Below are 20,130 nucleotides of genomic sequence, written 5' to 3' on the forward strand. Positions count from 1 at the left end.
ATCTAAAAATGACTCAAGTTTATCCTTCTTTATGGCAAGGTACTACTCCATTGTACATAAATACCACATTTTCTTTATTCATTCATCTGTTAATGGGCATGTGGGTGGTTTCCAAGATTTAGCTATTATAAATTGTGCTGCTATGAGCATAGGTATGTATATATCGCTTTGGTATGATGCTTTAAGCTCTTTTGGGAAGATACCTAGAAGGGACATAGTGGGGTCAAATGGAACCACTAGTTTTAATTTGTTGGGGAATCTCCATATTGACATTCATAGAAGTTGTACCAATTTACACTGCCACCAACAGTAGAGAAGGGTTCCTTTTTCTCCACAGTCATGTCAGAATTTGTTATTGTTTGATTTCTTGATGATAGCCATTCTTTCTGAAGTGAGATGGAATCTCAGAGTTTTTTTAATTTGCATTTCTCAAATGACCAGTGATGTTAAACTTTTTTTTTTTTTTTTTTGGTACCAGGGATCAAACTTGGGACATTGTGCCTGTGAGGCAGGCAGCAGAACCACTGAGCAAAACCCCAGCTCCTTTGTTAAACATTTTTTCATATATTTGTTTGCTGTTTGTACTTCTTCATCTGAGAAGTGTCTATTTCAGATGCCCGTTTTTGGATTGGGTCTTTAAATTTGGGGGACTGATTTTTTTAAAGTACTTTGTACATTTTAGATATTAGTCCTTTGTTTGAGGAGCAGCTGGTAAAAGTTTTTTTCCCATTTTGTGGGTTGTCTCTTCACTCTGTTGGTGTTTGTTGTGCTGTGCAAAAGCCTTTAAATTTGATGTGATCCTAGTTGTTGATTCTTTGTAGTACTTCTTGTGTGATCAGGGCTTTGTCTTTGGAAGTTTTACCTATTCTATCTTCCAGTACATTGTTTCTGTTTTAATATTTAGATCTTTGATCCATTTCAGTATTAGTTTAGTGCAAATGAGAGATAGGGGTCTAGATTCAGTCTTCACCATATGGAAAACCAGTTTTCCCAGCATCATTTATTTAAGAGGCTCTCTTTCTTCCAGTGAAGGTGTTTGGCTCCTTTGTCAAAGATAAGGTAGCAGGGTATGCTTGAAGTTGTTTCTGAATCTTCTATTCTGTTCCACTGATCCTTGAGTCTGTTTCTTTGCCAGTACCATGCTGTTTTTATCATGGTAGCTTTGTGTTAAAACTTCAAATTGGGGATTGTGATACCCCCTGGCTCACCCTTGCTGCCTGGAATTGTTATTCTAGGTTTCTACTGGTTCCATAAGAATTTTAGAGTAGTTTTCCTCATTCTGTCAGGTATGTTGTTGGTGTTTTGATTGGGATTGCATTATATCTGTATAACTGTTTTGGGAGTATGGTCACTTTATATTGGTCCTGCTTATGCAAGAGTAGGTGATATCTTTCCATTTTCTGATATCCTCTTCTATCTCCTTTTTCAGAGTATTGTAGTTTTCATGTATAGGTCTTTCACTGCCTTCATTAGATTGATTCTGAAGTATTCCATTTTTCTTGATGCTATTGTGAAAGGTGTTGTTTCTCTGATTTCTCTGTCAGTGAGTTTGTTATTCCTGTACAAGAAGGCTATTGATTTTTGAGTGTTGACTTTGTATCCTGCTGTGTTACTGAATTTGGTTAATTCTAGGCATCTTTTGGTGGAGTTTTCGGGGTCTTCTGTGTAGAGCATTATGTCATCCACAAATAATGATAATTTAACTTCTTCCTTTCCTATCCATATTCATTTTATTTCTTTCTCTTTTCTAATTGTTCTGGCTAATGTTTCCAGAACTATATTGAACAGGAGCAGTGATAGTGACTATCCTTGTCTTATTCCTGATTTTAGAGTGAAAGCTCTCTGATGATTTAGTATGATATTGGATGTTTGTTTCTCATAGATGGCTTTTATCATATTGAGAGAAAGACCATCTATTCCAATTTTCTGTAGAGTTTTTATCATGAATGGGTGTTGGACTTTGTTATATGTTTTTCTGCATTTATTGAGATGATCATGTGGTTTTTGTCCTTGGCTCTGTTAATGTGGTGTATCATGTTTACTGATTGACATATGTTGAACCATCCCTGCATTCCTGGGATGAAATCTACTTGGTCATCATGTATAATCTTCTTGATTTGCTTCATTCTGTTTGCCAGTATCTTATTGAGGATTTCTGTGTCTTGCTCATTAAGGAGTTTGGCCCGTAGTTCTTTTTTGGTTAGATCCTTCTCTGGTTTTGATATCAGGGTAATGCTTGCTTCCAGGAATGACTTTGGGAATATTGCTTCCCTTTCAGTTTCATTAATGAGTTTGAGTTGTGGCATTAGATCTTCTTTAAAGTTCCTGTAGAATTCAGCAGTGAATCCGTCAGGACCTGGGCTTTTCTTTGTTGGTAGGTTTTTAATAACATCTTCAATTGCATTGACTGACATTGGGATATTTAGAATCCTTATATCTTCTTGATTCAGCTTTGGTAATTCCTATGTACTTAGGAATCTGTCCATTTCTTCTGTGTTTTCCATCTTATTAGAGTACAGATTCTTCAAGTAGATGTTAATGATCTGGATTTCTGTAGGATTTGTTATGATTTCAACTTTTTCCACTCCTAATTTGGTGGATTTGAGTTTTTTCTTTCCTTTTGTTTTTCATAAGGTTGGCTAAGGATTGGTCAATTTTATTTTATCTTTCAAAGAACCAACTCTTCAATTCATTGATTCTTTGTATTGTTTTTTTAGTCTCAATTGCATTAATTTCTGCTCTAATCTTTATAATTTTCTTCCTTGTATGACCTTTGGGTTTACTCACTTAACAGTTAACCCCTACCATCACTCAGGTAATGCATTTGTTTATGTACTGACTATCCTAAGCATCATTCGGGCACATGTCATTTCAACCAATAGATTCTTGCACTGAATAAATTTGATAAAATTGTCACTTTTATATTTCCTTTTATGTTATCTTATAAAAATAATGAAAAGGAATATGCAGTATTTGATCATCCTGTATTTAAATAATTGGACCAGTAAGTGATTAACTTAATCTTCTTTTTCTAGAACCTTTAGTTTCTATATGAGGTTATTTGAACTTGCTCTGGTTTTCAGATATAGGAATTCACTGTTATAAATTTCCCTTTTAGGACTGCTTTTATAGAATCCCAGAAATTCCATTGTGTCATGTTTGCATTATTATTTAATTGTAGAAACTGTCTAATTTCTTCTTTAATTTCATCTGTGATCCATTGGTTGTTTAGAGGGTGTTTTTTAGTTTTCATGTGTTTATTTAGCTTTTGTGGTTTCTTTTGCCAATGATTTCCAATTTCATTGCACTATGGTCTGATAATATGCATAGGATAATTTCAATTCCTTTACATTTACTTAAGCATATTTTATGAGCTAGTATGCAGTCTATTTTGAAGAAAGTCCCATGTAATGTTAAGAAGAATGTGTATTTTATTGTGAGTTAGAACACTCCATAGATACCTACTAACTCCATTTGTTCAAACGTTTGGTTCAGCTCTGATATGTCTTCATTGACTTTTTTTTCTAATTGATCTATTTGTGAGAGTGGAGTATTGAGGTTCTGCATTACAATTGTATTACTTGTATTAATACAATTATATTATTGGTATTATTGCTTATCTAATTTTCATATCCATTAGTGTTTATTTTATACAGTTGAGTGCCCTGGTGCGTATATACTTATGATTGTCATCTCTTCCTCTTTGATTGTTCCCTGAACATGGATCTAGTGACCTTCTTTGTCTCTTCTGATCAATCATAGCTTAAAATCCACTTTGTCTGCAAATAGAATAGCTACCCCTGCTTTTTTCCCAGTTTCTGTTGCATAGAGTATTGTTTTCCATCCTTTGACTTTCAGTTTATGAATTTCTTTATGAGTTAAATGTGTTTTTTGTATGCAGAATATTGTTAGATCTTGTTTCTTGATCCATTTTGCCAGTCTGTTTCTTTTGATTGGTTCCCTTTTTTTCCCTTTTATTTAATTATTTGCCTTGCCTAGTGGAGTCATTCTATTTGGATTCTTGAGATTATTGTCTTCATTATTTTTTTCTAGAATATCCTTCAGAATATTTTGGAGTGCTGGTTTGGTGGTCATTAATTTCTTCAGGTGTTTTTATCATGGAAGTATCATATTTCTCCATCAGTTTTGAAAGATAACTGTGGGTATGTCAATCTGGGTTGGAGGTTGTTTTCTTGTAATTCTTAAAATACTTTGCTCCAAACTCTCCTTCATTTAAGGCTTTGTGTTGAGAATTCTGCCATGATTTTGATGGACTTTCCTTTATAAGTGATTTGTTTCTTTTCTCTAACAGCTTTTAATATTCCATTCTTATGCTGAATTTCTAGACTCTGGACTATTGTATGCCTTGGTGTAGCTTCTTTTCTTTTCTTTTTTTTTTAAATATATATATTTATTGGCACATTTTAGGTATAAAATACATATACATTTATCATTGGGTGTTTGTACCAGAACATGATGCATCTTAGTTTTTATTTTTTTCTCCCATTACCTGTGCACCCTTCACCCCCTCCACCCTTCCCTATCTACACAGAGTTTGATTCCATTTTTTTCTCTCATAATTTTTTTCTTTCCCTTCTTCCCTTTCCCTTTTCCCTTCTACCATCCCCAAACCCTTGGATCTTTCATTATTTCAAATTATCAATTATTCATTTTAATCATTTTCATCCTTATTTACACTTTCAATTTCTCACACCAGAGAAACTATTCGGTATTTACACATGTGTGTCCTATTTATTTCACTTAAGAGTATGGCCTCAATATGCATCCATTTAGCTATAAATGTCTCTAGTTTCTCATTCTTTATGGCTGAGTAGTACTCCATTTTATTAAAAAATCACATCTTCTTTATCCAGTTTCCAGTCGATGGGCATTTGGGCTGTTTCCAAGCTCTAGCTATTACACACTGTGCCACTATAAACATAGGTGCACATATATCACTGTGGTATGATGCTTTTAATTCTTTGGGGAAGATACCCAGTAGGGGAATAGCTAGGTCAAATGGCACCTCTAGTCCTAGTTCTTTGAGGTGTCTCCATACTGATTTCCACAGTGCTTGCACCAGGCTACACTCCCACCAACAATGGAGAAGTGTTTCTTTCTCTCCACACCCCTGTCAGCATTTGTGACTGGTTGATTTCTTGATAGCAGCCATTCTTTCTGGGGTGAGGTGCAATCTCAGTGTTGTTTTCATCTACATCTCTCGAATGACCAGTGATGTTGAACATTTTTTCATATATTTATTTGCTGCTTTTACTTCTTTGTGTGAGAAATGTCTGTTCATTTTGGTTGCCCATTTTTGAATTGGGTCTTTGAATTTGGGGGGTCTGATTTTTTTCAGTTCTTTATATATTCTTGATAGTAGCCCTTTGTCTGAGTTACAGCTGCTAAATATTTCTTCCCACATTGTAGGTTGTCTCTTAGCTCTGTTGGTAGTTTCTCTTGCAGGGCAGAAGCTTTTTAATACAATGAGATCCCAGTTGTTGATTCTTTGTGCTAGCTCCCGTGCTACTAAAGATTTGTTCATAAAGTCTTTTCCTATGCCAATGTCATCAAGAGTTCTACCTAACATCTTCCAGCAAGTTTAGTGTTTCTGACTTCATATTTAGATCTTTAATCCACTTTGATCTTAGTTTAGTGCATGGTGATAGGTATGGGTCTAGTTTTAATTTCTGACAGGTTGAAATCCAGTTTTTCCAACACCAATTATTAAATAGGCTATCTTTCCTCCAATGAGGGTGGTTGGCTCCTTTGTCAAAGATGAGGTGACTGAGTATGTCTGGAGTTGTTTCTGCATCTTCTAATCAATTCCACTGATTTTTGGGTCTGTTTCTTTGCCAGTACCATGCTGTTTTATCACAATAGCTTTGTAGTATAGTTTCAAGTTGGAGATTGTGATGCCCCCAGCCATTTCTCTGTTGCCCAGAATTGCTTTTGCTATTCTAGGTTTCTTCTGTTTCCAAACGAATTTTTGGATTGTTTTCTCTAGTTCTGTGAAGTATATTGTTGTAATTTCAATTGGCATTGCATTGAATCTATATAGTAGTTTTGGAAGTATGGCCATTTTCACTATATTGGTTCTTCCTACCCAGGAACAAGGGATATCTTTCCATTTTCTTATATCTTCTTTGATCTCCTTCTTCAGAGTACTGTAGTTTTCAGTGTAGAGGTCTTTTGTTCCTTTATTAGGTTGATTCCTAGATGTTTCATTTTTTTGGATGCTATTGTAAAAGGAATTATTTCCCGAATTTCTCTCTCAAAGGGTCTGCTATTTGCATATAAAAAGGCTATTGTTTTTTGAGTGTTAACCTTGTATCCAGCTACTCTGCTGAATCTGTCAATTAGGTCTAGAAGACTTTTGACTGAGTTTTTTGGGTCTTCTATGTAAAGTATCATATCATCAGCAAATAATGACAGTTTCACTTCTTCCTTTCCTATCTTTATTCCTTTTATTTCTTTCTCTTTTCTAATTGCTATGGCTAATGTTTCCAGAATAATATTGAACAGGAGTGGTGATAGTGGGCATCTTTGTCTTGTTCCTGATTTTAGTATGAAAGTTTTCAGTTTTTGACCATTTAGTATGATGTTGGCTGTTGGTTTTTCATAGATAGCCTTAATCAGGTTGAGATAAAGCCCTTCTATTCCAAGTTTCTGTAGCGTTTTTTATCATGAATGGGTGTTGGATTTTGTCAAATGCTTTTTCTGCATCTATTGAGATGATCATGTGGTTTTTGTCCTTCACTCTGTTGATATAGTGTATTACATTTATTGATTTACAGATGTTGAACCATCCTTGCATCCCTGGGATAAATCTGACTTGGTCAGGGTGTATGATCTTCTTGATGACCCTCTGTATTCTGTTTGCCAGTATCTTGTTGAGGATTTTTGCATCTATGTTCATTAGGGAGATTGGTCTGTAGTTCTCTTTTTGGGTTGGGTCTTTCCCTGGGTTTTGGAATCAAAGTAACATTTGCTTCCAGGAAAGAATTTGGAAAACTTGCTTCCCTTTCAATTTCCTTGATGAGTTTAAATAGTAGTGGTGATAGCTCTTCTTTAAATGTCTTATAGAATTCAGCAGTGAAGCCATCAAGACCTGGGCTTTTTTTGTTGGTAAGTTTTTAATTACATTTTCAATTTCACTCATTGTAATTGAGGTGTTTAGAAGTTCTATATCTTCTTCATTTAATTTTGGCAATTCATATGTATCTAGGAATGTGTCCATTTGTTCTGTGTTTTCCATTTTATTAGAGCACAGGTTCTCAAAGTAGGTACTGATGATCCTCTGGATTTCTGCTGGGTCTGTTGTAATTTCACCTTGGATTTGAGCCTTCTTTTTCCTTTTTCTGATAAGGTTGGCTAAGGGTTTGTCAATTTTGTTTATTCTTTCAAAGAACCAACTCTTGGCTTCATTGATTTTTTTGTGTCTTCTCTTAGTCTCCATTGCATTGATTTCTGCTCTGATCTTTATAATTTCCTCCCTTGTATGAGCTTTGCATTTATCCTGCCCTTCTTTTTTAGAAGCTTGAAGTTCAACATCAGGATATTTAATTGGGCTCACACTGTTTTCCTAATATGAGTATTCACTGCTATGAATTTCCCTTGTAGAACTGCTTTCATTGTGTCCCATAGATTCCAATATGTTGTACTGGCATTGTCATTTGATTGTAGGAACTGTCGGATTTCTTCTTTAATTTCCTCTGTGACCGATTGGTTATTCAGAAGTGTGTTGTTCAGTTTCCATATGTTTATGAAATTCTTGCAGTTTCTTATGCTGTTGGTCTCCAATTTCATTGCAGTATGGTCTGATAATATACAGGTGATAACTTCAATTCTTTTGCACTTACTTAAACATGTTCTATGAGCAAGTATGTGGTCTATTTTGGAGAACAGCCCGTGTGCAGCTGAGAAGAATATGTATTCTGATTTTGTGGGGTGGATCACTCTGTAGACATCTGTTAAGTCCATTTGTTCAAAAGCTTGGATCAGTTCTAGAATTTTGTTGCTTATTTTTTGTCTAGATGATCTGTCTATTTGTGACAGTGGGGTATTGAGGCTCCCTACTACTATTGTATTAGTGCTTATTTGATTTTTCATGTCCATTAGTATTTGTTTTATACAGTTGGGGGCATTCATATTTGGTGCATATATATTTATGATTGTCATCTCTTCCTCTTGGATTGTTCCCTTCACAAGGATGTAGTGACCATCTTTGTCTTTCTTAATCAGTGTAGGTTTGAAATCCACTTGATCTGCAAAGAGGACAGCTACTCCTGCTTGTTTTTGGGTTCCCATCACATGGAGTATTGTTTTCCACCCTTTAACTTTCAGTCTATGAGCTTCATTTTGAATTAACTATGTTTCTTGTATGCAGCATATTGTTGGATCTTGCTTCTTGACCCATTCTGCCAATCTATTCCTTTTGATTGGTGAGTTAAGACCATTAACATTCATGGTTATAACTTATATGTATTGACTTATCTTTGTCATGAGTTTTCTTTTTGTTGGATTTGCCCCCTTTGCATTTAATTTCTTGTCGTGCCTGGCGGATTCATTCTGTTGGCCTTCTGGGGTTGTGATTCACATTGTCTTTTCCTAGGGTATTGTCTAAAATTTTTTGGAGTGCTGGTTTGGTATTCATGAAGTTCCTAAGATGCTCTTTGTCATGAAAGTATCTTATTCCTCCATCAAATTTGAAAGATAGTTTTACAGGGTACATCAATCTGGGTTGGAGGCTGTTTTCCTTTAGGGCTTGAAATACATCACTCCAAGCTCTTCTTGTCTTGAGGGTTTCCATTGAGAAGGCTGCTGTGATTCTGATGGGCTTACCTTTGTATGTGATATGTTTCTTTTCTCTAACTGCTTGTAGAATTTTGTTGTTCTGTTGGGTCTCTGGAATCTTAACTATTATATGCCTATGTGTAGATTTTTTTTTTTGATCAAAGCTATTTGGAGTCCTATATGCCTCACTTATCTGTATGTCAAGTTCTTTACCCTTGCTTGGGCTGTTTTCTGCCATCACTTCTGTGAACAGTTTCTTTATGTCATTTTCAGTCTCTCCTGTTTCTTCATTGACTCTAATCAGTCTTATGTTATTCTTCTTTCCATAGTCTAGCAGCTGTTGGATTGATTGCTCATGGTACTTTACTATTTTAAAGAAATTTTTCTTTTCCTAGCCACTAATTTCAATCTTATCTTCTATATCTGATATTCTGTCCTCACATTGTCTCATTCTGCTGTGTAAACTTTCAATGGAATTTTTAATCTCCTGGAAATCTATTTGCATCTGTTTTATGGATTCCATTTGTTTCCTATGTTGGGATTCCATTATGTTCCTCAGCTCCTCTATTTTTTTTATCTTTGTCCTCTCTAGATTTATTAGTCATGTCTTGCACTATGGGCACAATCTCTGCTGTTATCTGAGAAATTATTTCTAATTTCATTTTTTCCAGATCCTCTTTTGTTGTCCATTCAGGGAATCCATGTGGTTGAGTATCAGATTGTTCTATCTCATTTCCCTTTGGGGTTGCTTTAGGTGATCTGTAAGTCTGGTTTTGAGACTTGTTTATGTGTCTTCTCATTTCAACCATGGAGTAGGGTGTGTGTGTGTGTGTGTGTGTGTGTGTGTGTGTGTGTGTGTGTGTGCTTGTTGCTGGTGCCCCCAGAGCTCACCTCATCAGTGGTGGGAGCGCCTCTGCTCCTTGGCACTGGGGGCAGTCTGTTTATGGTATTCAATCTGAGAAAATACATGTGACTCAAGGTCATGAACATATATCCTATGTTTTCTTTTAAGAGTTTTACAGTTGTAGCTCCTTACATTCAGGTAATTGATCCATTCTGAGTTTGTGTATATAGTGTGAAACAGGGATCCAGCTTCATTCTTTAGCATGTGAATACCTTAGTTGCCCAGCAATACATGTTGAAAGGATTATCTGTTCTCTCCTAACCCTTCCATCAAAGCTCTGCCCCTTCCCACAGTTGCAGTTTTCTTTAAAGCCACTAACAGCATTCCTATTTGCTTCTGGGCCTCATAGGGGTGTACTTCCCTCCCTTCTTCAGTGGCTTCAGGCACCACTCCCTGGCTGGCTCAAACCTCTTACTGTCCTCTTCTTAAGGGAGGAGGGCCTGGGCTATGGCTAGGACCTCACCCCTTCTCTGGACCTTCACATCCTTGGTGATCTGTCCTAGTGTCCTTAGCTACAAGCCAGGACCACTCTAGTTCTCCCTACAGTGAGTCTCCAACCCAGGCATCCCTCTAGAATTGTACATCTGCCACTTGTTTGGCCCTTCAGCTGACCACATTTCAAACCCAGATCCAACTCCTTGCTTTCCCCATTGTCATTCTCCTTCCCAGGTGAGGGCAGCTCTTTCCCTACTTATTGGACTCACCTCTCACACTCCAACCCACACTAACACCCCATATCTCCCCATCACACACTGTCATCAGCTCCACCCTCAAATATACCCAGGATACACCACTACTTGCCACCCTGGTCCCTGCCCCCAGCATTCCATAGGTGCCATGGCCTCTAACTAGCCTTCCTGGCACTGTGCAGTGGAGGACATGACAGAGCCAACCCCTCTGCACTCTTGAGCCTGCACATGGTAGCCTGACTTGAAGGCTCCCAGCCCACCCCCACTGAACTTCAGTCATGGTCCTCCCACAGGGAGGCTCACATCTAGGCCCACACCTAGGTGCTCTCTCCCCTAGATGCCCTGGGACCTCACTCATTTCTAATTGCTGTCAGGGATCACCACTCAGCCCACAACACTTGGTCTTTCTGTTCTGTGCTCATACTCTGAGCCCCACAAGGGAGAATCCTGGCACAGATTTGCCTCCCACAGGTGTTTGTGGATTGAATACATACACACAGGCAAGTGTACAGAGAGGGCTGTGACTTGCCTCTTGGGAGTTATACCAGGTGCAGTGTCTCAGCCCAGGAAGAGACCTGGGAAGGAAGGTAGTGTGCAAGGGAGTCAGTGTACCATTTGTTAGCACCAGGCTCAGAGCTGGGACCATGCCTCTTGCCATGGGCTGAATATGTGCTGTATCAGGACTTGGGCTGCCTCTTCCTTATCCTTTCTCCCTTGGGAGACAAGTCTAACTCCTGAACCATCCAGGCAAGGCCTCACACACACAAGGCTGCTCTGTTAGAGCCCAGCACTGCATCTTCTGTGGTATAAGAGACACTGTGGGAAGTTTGGGGGCACGAAGAAGCAGAGACTGTGGGTGCCAGGTGCCTGTAAAGGGAATGAAGGGATGGAGGACTTCCTACCACACCTTCATCTACAATTGGAGACCTCTAAGAGCCTTGATAACAAAACCAGTCTCCTTAGAAGTGTTCTCCAATATTACTACATGATGCTATGGCCTGGCAGAATAGTTCATACTATAGATCACTTCCTCAGTGCAAGTTCCTTCAGGGAAGACCCTTTATCATGTTTTTCCGTCTTGTCCCAAAGAAACCTGAGAGTGAGTGGCAAAAGGTTGACTACATCATGGAGTTCAGTGAGTGGCTGTACCACAAGCAGTTTCCTCTTGAAGATGTGGTCTCCCAACTCACATGGGCAATTGAGATCCTGCTGACCATGAAACTCTCAGGGGATATCCCCAAGCTGGAGCCTGCATCAGAAGGTAAGGATGCTTCCCCTGGACCCTTCACTTTGCAGAGTGGTTGTTGTCCTGGTGTGGCCACACCTAGTCTGTGCTCAAGGAATTTGCTGTTGCTGTAAACAACAAAGCATGTTCCCAGTGACATGATGAACTGGAGAAGCTCTGTTTGAACTTGGGAGGCAGGCCCTGCCCCACCTCCACAGTACCTAGGGCAGGAAGCAAACTGGCCTCACCACTACCTGATTATATTCACAGGCAGGCTCAGGTCAAGTTAACTGGGAAGTGTGAGGAGCAATCCACTCAGCACAGCCACTGGCCTAGAGGCTACCTTCCTTGAGGGTTACAGGAACAGGTGTCCCGTTCCCACCCATCAGCACAGACCCACTTCAAGGTCTCCTCACAAGGCTTCAGACTAACAGGGCCCTATCCATGGTCACATGTGAGGCGTGAGAGGTTTTTTGGTGAGGAACCTGGGGCAGACATAGGGAGCCTCGGCACCAGGAGACAGAATGCCCTGTGAGGAATGTGGACACTCCCAGGGAGTCCCACAGGTCACCCCTGCATCACTTGGCCCTGGTGAGGGGAAGGGCTGTGGCCCCCAGAGACTGTAGAGTCTCCCAGGAGTACTGGACAATGCAGGTCTCATCAGGGCCACTGTCCCAGTAGTCAGTGGGCCTGAGCCTGCTGTCGGGATGGACAGAAGGTCATTCTCAGAGTCCCCAGGCCCTCAGGGAAGTGGTCAGGTATATGGGTTTGGACAGGAAAGGGAGCCATTGCTGCAGGGACCAAGATGCCCTGCCTTAGGAGCAGATCCCAAGGCCCTCTGGAGTCAGTCTGGGGGCACCTGAGCAGCTCTGGGAAGAATCAAAGCATGGCAGACCTCAGGCTTGACCAGGGATGTAGAGCTATAGTTTCTCAAGATAGCAGTCTCACCAAGAAGGACAGACAAGCCCCAAGGGTCTGGGCTTCATGCAGCAGGGTGTGATGACACAGACCTCAGGACAGGGTCCATGGACGTGCTCTTCGGGTGCCAAAGCACCTCTAATCTGGGCTTGTAGAAGTCAGGTAGAGGAAGGGGCAAGGCCCAGGGACAATATCAGCCCCAATATGTGCCAGAGAAGCACATAGACCATCCACTCAGCATCCAGCCCGCACATCTAGGCAAGAGTAAGGGCCCCAGAAGCCCAACACAAACCACCCACACAAAAACCACAGCAACAGCTCATGGCTCATCACTTCAGCTAGTCCGAGGCCACAGGGGCAAAGGACACCAGCTGGGCACCCCACCCACCAGGCCTAGGGCCAGCAGCCTTCTGCTTCCCAGAAGATGGACCTCTTGTCTTTCAAGGCCTGGAAGACATGGAGGAACTGCTCAGATGAGCCCCCTGCTTGGATGGTGTCTGCTGGGAGAGACCAGCTCAGGACAGGCAGAGAACATGGAGTAGGGCAGGATCAGGAGGGCCTGGGGGGACAGGTGGCTGGGGATTGACACAGACAAATCACCAGGCAAGAGAAGGATGACCTGGTCCCTAGGTGATGAGTCCAGCCTGTCCTGACCGGTGGGCAATCCTGTTGTATAGGGGAGTACTCACCTGTTCAGATACCTGCGGAAGGGCCTGTGACCCAGGATGTGGACACATTCTCCTTGGAGCAGTTACAAAATGTGAAACAATTGGAAACCCTGGCCCGGGCACACATCCTACGTGCCCTGATGGTGTCCCCCAGCTCTTCTGCCTACGAGGATGACTGCCTCATGGCCTACACATTTCTCAGGCGCATCTGGCAGGTGAGCCAGCTGAGGTGCCGAGCTGCTCCCTGGAAGGCACTGCTGCCCCCCTCTCTCCTTCCTGGGACCAGAATCTGTGGGACTCACATTTTCTATTTTCTTTGGAAAATAGCAACAGTATTTTTAAAATAAATCAAAGGCTTCCCCAAAATTTTCTAAAGACCCCTGAGATAAGCACATATCAGACCTGTGATGTCCACATTCTTCCTGCCTGCCTAATTGTCCCATCTACATTTCTCCTGACCATGCCACACACCATGTTCTTGGAGCTCCTCAAAGGAAGCAAATCACTGTGTCCTCCAAATCAGGCCCTCCTGCTCTCCAAATTCTACCTAGCATCCTGCCCAGCCACCACCCAAAACCGCCACAGTTCTCACTGCCTCAGCTCAAGTCTTCCTATCCTCTCACAGCCTGCAAGCTCTCAGGCTTTCAGGACCTTTTGCCCCTCACCTCCACCCATGCAGGGCTACCTTGTAGTCCCTTCTCCCTCAACTCTCCCTGTGGGGTACTTGGTCACCCATGCGCCCCAGAAGCAGTGCCCATCAGGGCAGGCGTTTTCAAACAGCCCCCAGTTTGGTGTTGAGGAACAATGGGGTGCCCCTCATCTCTGAGAAGAAATGAGTTTACCCCATTTCCCCAGTGTTCAGGCCCAGCCTCCAAAAAGGCCCCTTCCACCATGCATTTTTCACTAGAGACCATAGCTAAGTCATTTACAGAGGGACATGTCCTCTTTGAGGACCAACTATCCCTACCCCTCATGATACCTCATCCAGAGTTGCATTGGTTCAACCCAAGGCCTACCATGTCCTGCAGCCCCTGCCCATCAAGAGTTCTACAGGGAAGCCACCATTACCCCTGCCCAGGCCTGGTCCCCAGGAAGAGGTCCATAGAGAATGTCATAAGTTTGCCCACAGGAAACCTCCATGCTGAGGACATCCAGCTGTGTCCCCAGTGGGGAGTGCAGCCTATGTCCTCATGTGGGCAAGGGCTTCGCAGCCACAAGGTACTGAGCCTCTGGTGGGGGTTAACTCTGCTCTGCATGGGGTGCTTACCAGCCACGACCAGGGCTGAGCAATACCATCAGCTCCAGGTACTCCCTTCCAACCAGGTATGGCAGGAGGTGGACACTGGGTCTGTTTTTAATGCTGCCAACATGGATTTCATGTTTCCCCAGGTTTCTTTGTTAACAGGAAGAAAATTAATTTCAGAAAGAATTCTAGCAGCAGCCAGTTCACAACTGTCATTGTTTAAAAAAGAGAAGGAGAAAAGTAAAGAAAAGGACAAAGAAAAAGGAAAGGAGAAGACAAAGGAAAAGGATGAGAAGCTGAAGGAAAAGGAGAAAGGGAAGGAGAAAGGAAAAGAGGAGAAGGTGAGGGAAAAGGGTAACAATGCGAAGCAGGTGATGTTGCATACTCAAAGAGATGGAAGGCAGAGGGTGAGGGCCATGGATCAGGCTCACAGGCCTGATAATCTCTGTCCTTCAGTTTCCTCTTGTGTAAAATGAGGGTTATGAATTCACTCCCTGCATGATTTTGCAGTAACCTACCCACCCCGTGCCTGGAGTGAGCCCTCTACCACAGCCTTTGCACAAACATGCAACCCATCTGCTGACTCAGCGGTTGTGGGCAACACAAAGTCTATTGGGGTCCTAGGGTCCTGGCCTCTTCACACATGGGAACCTGTATAAACCCATGGGATACATTTCACCCTAAAAATATTGGCTTCCCCACTGTCGAAGCTGGGCTGAGAAACCTCATAGCTGCTGGCTTGCTGGACTCTGGGATGAGGTCAAGTACCCATTCCCACTCCTGTAGGTCTGCAGAGCCTGAGTGCTGGGTTCTGAGTGCTGAGGGACATGGTTTGTACCTCTTGGAAGTGAGGTTAGAAGCTGCATTGAGAACATAAAATCAAATGTATCTCTGGTGTGGCACCCATCAGGGTTGGATACAGGGAAGGCAGTTATGTAAAGAAAGGATGTGTGCCATGGGGCTCCAGGGAGAGAGCTGGTGTGCAGCACTCTACAGTCACCATCCCCAAGGCTGTGCTGAAGGAGCACTGTTTTCACGAGGTCACTGTCCACTGCACAGCTGGGCCACTGAGGCATCCATCTCTGAACTCCATTTTAAAAGTAAACCCTCCATTCTCTCCTACAGTCTCAGACCCCAGCTTCCAGCAAACAGCTTGAAGATTTACCAACCAGCATAGAAGAATGGGCCTCCTACTCTTGCCCTAAGGAACTACTGTCTATATTCAAGCAGGACAAAAGTGACCTCACTGTGAACTCTACCAGTATCCAGAAGCCAGTAAGTGGATAGGAGGAAGCAATGGGACAGTTCATCTTCCCAGCACTGTCTCCTCCATTTGGGGTTTCTATTGCAAATGTAACCAGAAAGAGGGGGGTTCTCTAGTGAATTGTTGAAAGGGGACACCTGTCTCTCACCTCCAGTTCAGGGAACAGAGACCACTGTTGGCTATCAGTCAAGACACCCTCTGTCCCAACAACTGCCAACATCCATGGGAAACCTCCCTCCACCTGCATTCACCACCCAGGTACACATACCTAAACCTGGTACTATGTCTGCATTGGAGTCCTATTTCTGCTAAACAAGTCCCCATAAAGTGGGAGGCTAAAACCACTGAAATCATGGAGTCAGCAGGGGGAGATTCCCCCATCTCAGACTTTATGGTTACAAGGCCTCTCTCCTCTGTCAAATCCCCTCTTATAAAGATTCACGGGGTGCTGGGGATTTAGCTCAGTGGTTCTGCTGCCTGCCTCACAAGCGCAAGGTCCCAAGTTTGATCCCCAATACCAAAAAAAAAAAGATTAATGGGTTACACTTAGGGCATACCTGAAGAGATTCTCATCTTGGTTATATCTGCACAGTCTTTTTCTGCCATGCAAAGCAAGACTCCAAGGAGTAGGACCCAGTGTCTTTAGGATCAGCTCAGTATGTTCTGCCTGGTTTAGAACTTTATAGGAATGCAATCATTCAGCATACTACCTTTTAGTTCAGCTTCATTCACTCTGTAATGTCTGTGTGGCTCACCCATGCTCCTTCGTGACACAATAGCTTGTTCTCTTTAACTGCTGAAGAGTATTCTGCTGCAGTACACATCCACAGCTTATCTGCCATTCACCTGTTAATGGACATTGATTGGGTTGATTCCAATTCATGGCTCTTACAGATGAAGCTTCTATGAGCATCTGTATACACATGTCTCAGTGGCCAAGTGTCTGGAAGACACACCTACTGGTAGAATCTCTGGACCACAGTGTACAGGAATTTCAAAAAATAGTCAATATTTCCAGATTGCCAAATTGCCTTTCAGGACAATTATGCCAGCTTCCTTTCCCTTCTCTGTGGTAAGAGTCCTGTTGCTCACAACCTTGCCAGCCTAGGGGTGGTTACCTTGCCAATGTGACCCATATTTTGTACATGCAGCAGCATCTCTCAGTGGCTTATGCAGGCACTGCCTGATTGCAGTGAGGTTGAACAGATTTTCAGCACTTTCTCGCAGACCACTCAGATGTCCTCTTTTGTGAAAGTCCCTGTCCAGTGTATCACCCATATTTCACTAAGCTTTCTGTCTTTTCCTTCTTGATCTATTTTGGAAAGAACATTTTAACAATCGTATGAATAGCAGGTTAACTTCTGCTTTATGATTTGCCTTTCTTCTCTCTTGATTTTTATGAGTAGAGATGATGAGTCTTTTTATGAGTAGAGATGATAGTTGTAACCTAATAAAAGTGATCTTTTCCTTTTCAACTAGTGCTTTCTTCTTTTCTTTTTTTTTTTAAGAAAAACTATTTTCTTCTCTGGAGGTTACACAGGTATTCTCTTAAAGTATTTTCCAAAAGATGTAAATACTTTCAACCTTTATATATAATGTCAGATTTCGATCTTCTGTCCACCAGAATTTCACCTGTGTGTGCAGCATGGTTGGGAGCCAACCTCTCAGTCACTGGCCTTTACAGTGTGTCAAGAGCCAGTACACTTCTCTGGCATATGTTACCTTCTAGATCTTGGATCGGTACTTTTTCCTTGCATTGTTCACTCTCCAGTTCTTAGAACCAGATTTTAAAAATAATTTATCAAACTTTTCTAATTTTCCACTGAAGAGTAATTGTTTTGACAAGCCTTGTCCAACATTACAAGAAATTTTCAGTTTTTTGTATGTGTATACAAAAAACACTCTACTTTTGATTGATCAGTAGTTTTTAGTGGAAAAATGAAACAAAAACATGTTTATTGAATAAATGCATAAATGGATGTGTCTCTTGTGTGGCTGTTTATACTCTGGTGCTGATGATTACAGGTCACTTATTGCATGTGACAAAATGAAACCTACTAAGGAGAGAGAAAAGGGAAAGTCCACACTGTGCCTTCATCCCACAAACATTTGCTGACCACCTGTTATGTGCCAGACACTATGCTGGCCCAAAGCTGGAGAACTAACATTGCTGCCCGCCTGTGACCTTACATATTTTCTGTGTGTTTATGTAGACATACAGTTTATATTACCTGGACCACTTGGTCAAGGCCCTGCAGAAGCTGTCCCTTCATGAGCTCACCATCCCGGTCCTGCAGCTGGGTGCCCTCATTGCAAACTCTGTGGTAGAAAGCAAGAGCCTTGAAGATCTCTACCACCTTCGGTTGGTACACTCCTTTATGTCCAAGGAAATGTTCAAGTTGGCTAGAGTGAAAATATGCCCAAAGCATTATAAAAGCAAACTGCATTTTAAAATATTAATTTTGGAATTATTTGTGTAAATAATAAATCACCTAAGATTTATAAGTCAAAGTGAAAATACTTGAATGCAAAATATGGCCTTTTTATATTAAAACTTCCACCTGTTCCTTAGAGAATGACCTTGCTTTAAGGAAATATACAATGAGGCATTTAGGGATAAAAGAATGTTTTATATTCAATTTACCTTCAAGGAGTCCAGGAGGAGGGGAAGTGAAGCAGAGAGGACAATAAAGAGAATGTGGGGAAGGCTCACACTGGGGCTGTGGGTGATTGCTTGGGGCTGTCTGCGTGACTTTTCTATAATGCTAAAATCATGTCAAATGAAAGTGTTTTAAACAAGACTCAACGCACAGCTTCCTGCCTGAAGCTGTGCCTGAATTGAGAAGAGTGGTATTTTGCCTCTGAAGACAATTGAGATTATAAATGATGTAGTGAATAAAATCTGTGAATGATTGATGTCAAAAATTTATACTGAAAATCTGATAGCCACCTGTTATTTTTTCCTTCACAATTTTGCTTATCTTTTTAAATTATTGAAAACATCATTCAGGGATATTTCTTTTTTAATGTATCCACTCTTATAAACCACACACAATCCAGTATAGCTTGCTTTTTTGAGTGGTGGCATCCTTTGTAACAGCATTCCTTCTCTTTATCGGTCCTTTCCCCAGACTTGCCCAGGTGTGTTCCAATCTGAGGTTGCGAGACGCAGCCACTCACCACGAAGAGGTGGTTGGGGCAACGTACATCGGGGATATGGAGCAAGCCAGGTGTGTTCAGTTCCCACACTGGGGGGCAGGAGGACAGAGCTTACTCCTGGGTGTGTGATCTCTCCCTCTAACGTGGTACAATTAAGACTAAAGTTTGCCCAAAGAGAAGGGCTGGGAGGACAAATTCCAGGGCCTCCAGGTGGCCTTGGGCCATCTGATACATCCTTCCCTTAACCGTGTGTGTGCCCTCTCAGCCTCAGACCCCCCCACCCCGCCCCGTAACTGCAGCTGAACCCTCAGCCTAGTGCCTGGAGATCCTGCAGGGCAGCAACTGAGGAATGTGCGCACACAGGGAACATGTTGTAGTTAATTCTTTTCAGTGGCTTTCATTGTATTTTAAGTGAATTCCTGAGCTGAGTGGGCACACAGTGGGACCTGAGAGAGTTCAGCAGAAAGAGAGTGGAAGTATAAAAGTCCCTAACAGGAGGGGTCTGGAGAGAGGCTAAAAGATTGAGCAGGCATGGGGTGGACCTTGAGAGATATTGGCCTAATTTTTAAAGGACCACTGTGGACGTGATGTGGCAAATAACTTGAGTCAGGGAGGCTAGGGTGGTATGGCAGGAGAATGCAGGGCCCAGGGCAGCAGGAGCACACCCAGGGCCTCTGTGGTGGCCCTGAGCCCAGAGGAGCTTGCCTTTCTATATGGGTGGCAAGGGGAGGCATGTCTGAAGGTATTGGGTCTGAAGGTATATTCAATTTCTAAGTCAGGATGTCAGATAGTTCCAAAAAGAGAATGAACAGACTACAGATGTAAATTCTGGCAATTCCTGGGCACTTCTTTAGACTTTGTAAATATGTGTAAATGATGGCTTCTTACGGCTACTTTAATTAGGATTTCTTTGATTACTAATAAAATTGACCATTTTTATTGTTCATTTTGTTTCATCTGTTGCATATTGTCTATTTTACCTATATTAGCTGCAGAAAAGAGATTGCACTGAAAAAAGAGAAAAACAAGGAACCTATATTAGAAGACAGCTGTACAGGGCTAAATGAGCAAGTGGCTCCTTCCCACCCAGCTGAGGTGAAGCCACTTATAGCACAAGACAAGGTAACTCCATTTTGCTATGTCATCGATTCCATAGCAAGATGTTTCTGCTGTATAGGATTGCAGTGGAAGCCAGCAGGCCAGAATTTATTGGTTAAGTGTTTAATGCATGCACTCTTGTGTTAGGTTCTTTTTTGTTTTGTTT

General features: G+C 41.8%; 1 protein-coding gene across 16 annotated transcripts in view; it reads left to right on the forward strand.

Annotated features, from left to right (window-relative positions):
• Cfap46 (cilia and flagella associated protein 46) overlaps nucleotides 1–20,130 on the forward strand; it is a 125,358-nt gene that overhangs the window by 49,382 nt on the left and 55,846 nt on the right. For all 16 annotated transcript variants that reach the window (XR_015440551.1, XR_015440550.1, XM_087185585.1 and 13 more), the window contains 7 exons: nucleotides 11,479–11,650; nucleotides 13,210–13,415; nucleotides 14,590–14,784; nucleotides 15,569–15,718; nucleotides 17,921–18,069; nucleotides 18,839–18,937; nucleotides 19,856–19,988. Coding sequence is in view for 14 of the 16 variants with exons in the window: in XM_087185585.1 (XP_087041711.1) it covers nucleotides 11,479–11,650; nucleotides 13,210–13,415; nucleotides 14,590–14,784; nucleotides 15,569–15,718; nucleotides 17,921–18,069; nucleotides 18,839–18,937; nucleotides 19,856–19,988 (1,104 nt within the window). In the remaining 2 variants the exon portion in view is untranslated. The remainder of the gene's footprint in view (nucleotides 1–11,478; nucleotides 11,651–13,209; nucleotides 13,416–14,589; nucleotides 14,785–15,568; nucleotides 15,719–17,920; nucleotides 18,070–18,838; nucleotides 18,938–19,855; nucleotides 19,989–20,130) is intronic.

The sequence above is a fragment of the Heterocephalus glaber genome, unplaced genomic scaffold (assembly GCF_053883595.1).
Source record: "Heterocephalus glaber isolate CG9 unplaced genomic scaffold, H.glaber_assembly_v1.0 deba00001497, whole genome shotgun sequence".
Taxonomy (NCBI): Eukaryota; Metazoa; Chordata; class Mammalia; order Rodentia; family Bathyergidae; genus Heterocephalus; species Heterocephalus glaber.